The sequence below is a fragment of the Lolium rigidum genome, chromosome 6 (genome assembly GCF_022539505.1).
Source record: "Lolium rigidum isolate FL_2022 chromosome 6, APGP_CSIRO_Lrig_0.1, whole genome shotgun sequence".
NCBI lineage: Eukaryota > Viridiplantae > Streptophyta > Magnoliopsida > Poales > Poaceae > Lolium > Lolium rigidum.
In genome coordinates this window covers 109,056,032-109,061,904 of record NC_061513.1, presented here as the reverse complement: position 1 = coordinate 109,061,904, position 5,873 = coordinate 109,056,032, and the positions used below count along the sequence as shown (strand labels likewise).

General features: G+C 57.6%; 1 protein-coding gene across 1 annotated transcript; it reads right to left on the bottom strand.

The window, feature by feature from the left end:
• Positions 1-525: 525 nt before the first annotated feature.
• Positions 526-3,078, bottom strand: LOC124663095 (pentatricopeptide repeat-containing protein At1g62670, mitochondrial-like). Its single transcript, XM_047200841.1, has one exon. The coding sequence runs from the start codon at positions 3,076-3,078 to the stop codon at positions 1,474-1,476; it is 1,605 nt and encodes a 534-aa protein (XP_047056797.1). The 3' UTR covers positions 526-1,473.
• Between the last annotated feature and the right edge of the window lie 2,795 nt (positions 3,079-5,873).

Here is a 5,873-nt window from a genome sequence, read left to right as displayed (position 1 = left end):
GGAGAAAGAATATTTTGAAGATCAACAATGGTACGAAAATAACCTCAAGAACCTTGGAAAACCCTTAGGGAAGAAGGCCTCTGTTAGGAAAAAGCTAAATATGGTCCCTAGATATAAAAGTGGGCGCGCAGGTTTTGCGACCGGTCGAACAACCCTCAGACCGGAGCAGCGGTCGACCGGGTCACCAGCCAAAAACCGAACTGACGGAGCTTCTATTAACGGTCATTCCCGGCCGGTTAGAACCGACCCATTCGGTACCAGCATTGGTTGAACCGGCCCAAAAACCGACAAAAACTGCTCTCTCAGAAACGGAAATATCTTTTGCATTTGGGCTCCAATTTCGATGAACTCGGGCTTGTTTTGAATAAAAAAACAAGATCTATATATTTATGAAAATAGACACCGATAAAAATCAAGAGTTAAATACTAAGGATGGGGAGGTGTGAAACCACCCAAATCGAAGAGCCAGTAAAATCTCCAAACTCGAAAACGCAATAGAATATGCATACAAATTCCGTTTTTGATGAGCTTGGGCTTGTCGAAAATATTAAAAATATCAGCAATATCACACTTAGAAACACCAAGAAGCAAAAAATAGGGTGATGCAAAGTATTAAAAGAAGCACCAAGGCGCTTGGCATCAACCCATGCAAATTCCTGCATTCCTAATAATCACTTCTCCCCCTTTGGCATTGAACACCAAAAAGAGAAAAGGAGCAAGCTAATGTCCCATGGGGATCAATACAACTCGTCCTCATCATCGTCGTCATCCTCCTCCTCCTCCTCATCGTGTTTAAGTGCATACCTGAGTCCTCAGCAGCTGAGCCTCCAAATTGATTCTGTTGAACCAAACTTAAAAATGAAACCAACCAATCTATGTGGGAGCAAGAAGATCAACCAATCCAAAGCTTCCTATCCAATACAGAACACAGCTGTGTCATGTCCGTGCAATCCACTAGACCCTTTCTGCAAAATGCCTTGATCACATTAGCATATACCCTGCTAGCTAAAGGAATTCCCTTTGCTAGTATATCATCAAACAATCTCAGTCTCTCCCATATGTCCACTCCTAGCCAACCAATATATCAGATGCGCTACAGGCTCCGCAGGGGCCCTCATCAATGTGGCTGGCGAAATTGGTGGCCTGGGACTTCCTCAAGACCAACAGAGGCAATCAACAATATATTGTATGTGATCATATCTGGGATTATTCGCAAAAAAAAAGATTATATATGGGACAATCTTCACTGTTTTGATATCAAAGAACAAAAAGTGAAGCTCATCCTCCTTTACGGCACCGTAGAACTCATGGAGCAGGATGGTACAGGTCACGGTGCCCGCCACAAACCCCATGCAGCTGAAAACGAACTTGACGAGCTGGAACTTGCCAGCTCGGCATAGGCATCAAATCAAAATGTTGTATGTCTGCACGTCGGGTGTTATGGGCTTCAGCTGTGTCATGCGAATAGAAGGATCATCCAATCCCAAGCATCCTATCCAACACAGAACACAGCTGTGTCATATCAGCACATTCCACCGGACCCTTTCGGCAAAACGCCTTGATCACATTAGCGAAAACCCTGCCATCCAAAGCGACTCCTTTCGCTACTATGTCATCAAAAAGCCTCAAGGCCTCTCGAACATGCCCACTTCTGACCAGCCAATATGTCAGATGCGCTACAGGCTCCGCAGGGTATCCTTCATCGATGTGCCTGACCAAATTGGCGGCCTGGGACCTCCTCCCAGACCTACAGAGGCAATCAACCAGTGTATTGTACGTGATTGTATCCGGGACAATCTTCGCTGCGTTGATATCAGAGAACAAAAAACCAAGCTCATCCTCCTTTCCAGCACCATAAAACTCATGGATCAGGATATTACAGGTCACGGTGTCCGCCACAAACCCCTTGCAGCTGAAGACGAACTTGGCAAGCTTGAACTTGCCGGCTCGGCACAGTCCGGAGATCAGAATGTTGTATGTATGCGTGTCAGGTGTTATGGGCTTCTTGAGCAGATCCGCGAATAACTTGAGGACGCGCAGCCACTGCATCTCCTTGCCGAAATGATCCATGGCCGTGTTGTACGTAACGACATCGACCTCAAAGCCCAGCTCCTCGCACCGCTCCAGCACCTCGTTGCCCACTGACATATCTAGCTCCTGTGCAGCGTGATCCAGTAGTATGTTCAGACCGACCACCGTCAGCTGCAGCCCCTTGGCCACCATGACCTCCAGCTGCTGGAATGCGTCCTCGACGTGCCCACACCGGCAGAGCCCGGCGATGTAGGTGCTGTACGTCACCGCGTCCGGCACCCACCCGTTCCGGCCACTCTCCTCGATGGCCCGCTCCACGGCGCGGAAATCCCCGACCTTGCACAGCCCGTGGACGTAGATGTTGTGGATGACGACGTCCGGGTGGCACCCGGAGAGGCGCATGGACGCGATGAGCGCGTCGGCGGATCGCATGTCACCGTTGGCGCAGTGGGTCTGGAGGACTGGCACGTATACGTGCGTGGTGAGCGGGTAGCCGAGCGCGCGCATTTCGTCGAGCACCTGGAGCGCGTCCGGGAGGCGCCCCGAGCGGCAGAAGGAGAAGACGAGATCGGCGTAGTCGATGGGGGATGGGGGGAGGCCGAGGCGGGACATCCAGAGGAGGACGGAGTGGGCCGCGGAGGGGAGGCCGAGGTGGGAGGAGTAGATGTGGAGGAGGAGGGAGAAGGCGGCGCGGTCGGGGGCCACGCCGTAGGCGAGCATGTCGTCGAATAGCGCGGCCGCATCGGCGGGGCGCCCGGCATTGGAGAGCGCCGACATGGCGGCGACGTAGGAGGCGACCGTGGGCGCGCAGGCGGTGGGCGAGCGGGATTGGCGCATGAGGCGGAGCACGCGCAGCGCCCCGTCGCCGTCACCGTCCCGCGCCAGGGCGGACAGGAGGCGGTTGTAGTCCTCGAGAGTATGCGCCGGAGAGGCGGCGGCGGCGGCGGTGGTGGTGGAGTGGGTGTAGGTGCGGGGGGTGAAGCGCCCGAGCGTGCGCACGACCGCGCGCGCCGCCGCCGCGGCCGCCGGCCACGCGCCGGCGACCATGGAGGATTAGGAGCGGCGGGGGCAGGGCGGTGGTGAAGCGCAGAGGAGAAGGCGAGTTCGGACGGCGGCGGTCTGTAGCTGTGATGTGGCATTTACACACCAAGATTAGAAACTAACGTTTTTAAGTTTTAGTAGTAAAAATTCAATTTTGTATATCGTTACACAAGCTACTACCTAGAGTTCTAAAATATTATACCAATATAAGCGACATTGGGACAGTAGTACATCTAACGAGCAAGCAACACGTAATTTAGCTTTCCAATAAAAATCATACATTTCAGTCAAAAGTATATAAATTTGTTTATTCTACCAAAAAGTCACATATTGGTTGTGGATGAACTGGTAAACTTACATTCGCACCAAATTATCCATTGTGCACCAAGGGCATCTCCAGCGGCGCGAGCGACCGTTTGTGTCCGTCGTGACCGGCAATGCGTCTAGCACTACCTCCAGCGGGGCGACGCATAGTGATCGGGCCGTCAGCGGAGACGCAAACCTGGTTTGCGTCTCCGCGGACGCTCGGCGGTCGCGGAGTCTTGGGTGCATCCGGGCCCGGTCGGCAGTGAGAAGGTAAGCAAAAGATTTTTTCATTACTATTGATTGGCCAAAAGGACCATCTTTACATAGATGGTTAGTCGAGTTAACCTAAAACTACAACTGCCGTACCTACTCGCCGTCGCGCGGCCTACACCGGTCTCGGTTACTCGCAGTCGCGTGCCCTACTACTGGCCGCCGGAAGGGCCGGCGCCGTCGTCGAAGCAGCGCGCTTCGCGCACTCCGCGCGCCGCGCACGGCGGCGAACGGACATCTCGTCCTGCCGCCTGCGCCGTTCGTGGGCCTCGGCCAGGGTGCTGTCCCACAGGGCCACCGCCACCTTGGCAGCCGCCGCCTGGGCCTCCTCCTCCTCCGCCGCCGCCTGGACCGCCGCCGCGTCCTCGTTCGCCTGGGCCGCCGCCTGGATCGCCGCCACGTCGGTGATGAAGCGGGCCCTGTCCCTAGCTGCCGCCACCGCTTCGTCCCTGGCGGCGATGGCGGCCTCCAGCTCGCGATTCTCCTGCTCGACCCGCGCGGGAGAAGGGCCCCTACGCTGGAGCGAGTCCAGGTCGGAGCACATTAACCCCGAGCCATGGCCATCGCATAGCTGTGGGCTTCCTCCTCCGCCACCCAAGCCTGACGGCGCTGGGCGTCCCCAGCCAGGGACTCGAAGGACGCGAGCAGAATCCGCTGGTCGCCGGCGCACTCGAAGCGCATGGGCACGGGGACGTCGTCATCCGCGATGTCGTGGATGACGGCGTCGGCCGGAGGGGCCGCGATGGCCGCCCGCGCCTCCGCGAGCTCAGCCCTGGCGTCGGCGAGCTCGGCCATGGCGTTGGCGATCTCCGCCCTGGTCACCGCGAGGCGCCCTTCCGCGCGCTCTGCCGCCTCCGCCTCCGCCGCCGCCACCTCCAGGTCTAGCTGCTGGGCCTCAACGCCGGCGGCGGCTACCTCCTCCTCCTCCGGGTGGAGCTGGCGGCACATGTGAACAACGTGCTCCCAATTCATGTGGTCGGCCATGGATGGATGGTAGGGTTAGCTTGAGGTGTGCCCGTCGCCCCCGCCGGTGTCCACCATATATAGCCACGATGGGGCGGGAAACGGCGTTGGCGCGCAGGGCGTTTCCCGCGCGCGAAACGCCGGCGAAACTTGCCAATGTATTGGGCACGCGCGGGAACGATCGTCGTCGCGCGGGAACAGTTAATCGATGGCGGCAGTCCTCGACGGGACATAAAACACCATTAGCGAGCTTGACGCTGTCACCGGTTAAAAAATGTGTCTGCACCGCTGGATGTACCCCAGACGCAAACGGTCGCCCTGGGCCACATCACGTCCGCGGGCCGACGCAAACGGACACTTCGGACATCCGAAATGCGTCGGCCCGCTGGAGATGCCCTAAGAGAATCTCCACTGGGCCGACATAAACAGCCAATCGGAAGTGCGCCTGCACCATGTTCTAGCGGGGCGACGCATAGTGTGCGGACCGTCCACGGACGCAAACGCGGAATGCGGCACATTTGCATCTCCTAGGACGCTGCGCGGTCGCGCCGAGCGTCCGCTCGCTTCTCCCATGGGCCCGCCTGGCAGCGATCCTCGCTCGAGCTGCCGCGAATTAAAGCAGAACAACTGCGGGGGAGGGCAACCACCGGAGTGGCAACCACGCCGATCGACGCGCCAACCGCCGGAAAGGAGAGTCGAACCGCCGCGGAAGAGCAACCGCATACCTCTTCGTTACGCACCGCCATTAATCCCTGCTCAATAAAACCCATGCGCATGCTCTAATTCATCTCCAACCGGCTGCCATTTATCATTTTCTCCGACACCGGCTAGCCACCATGAGCAACCTGTCGTTGCCATCGGACACCGACGGCGAGGGGAAGTCGCCGGGATGGCGGCATTGGTAGGAAAGGGCTGCCACGCCGAACCCTAGCTCCCCGCCGACGGAGGGCGAGGAGGAGGGGGACGTCGTTGGCCTCGACGGACAGGAGGAGGAGGAGGACTCAGACGCAAGGTGGACACGGCTGGAGGCAGCTGACGACGCGGCCGTGGCAAGGAAGGAGGCAAGGGCCCGAGCGAGGGCGTGGGCGCAGGTGGAGGCTCGTCATCCATTCACCGACGATGAGGAAGACCCCAATGAACACTCATCGGAGGGGAATTCAACCTCGTCGGACACGTCGACCGGCAATTCCTCTTCGGAGGAGATGAAGAGCAGGAAGCGCGTCCGTGTGCCTGACGAGGCGGGGCCTTCTAACAAGAAGTAC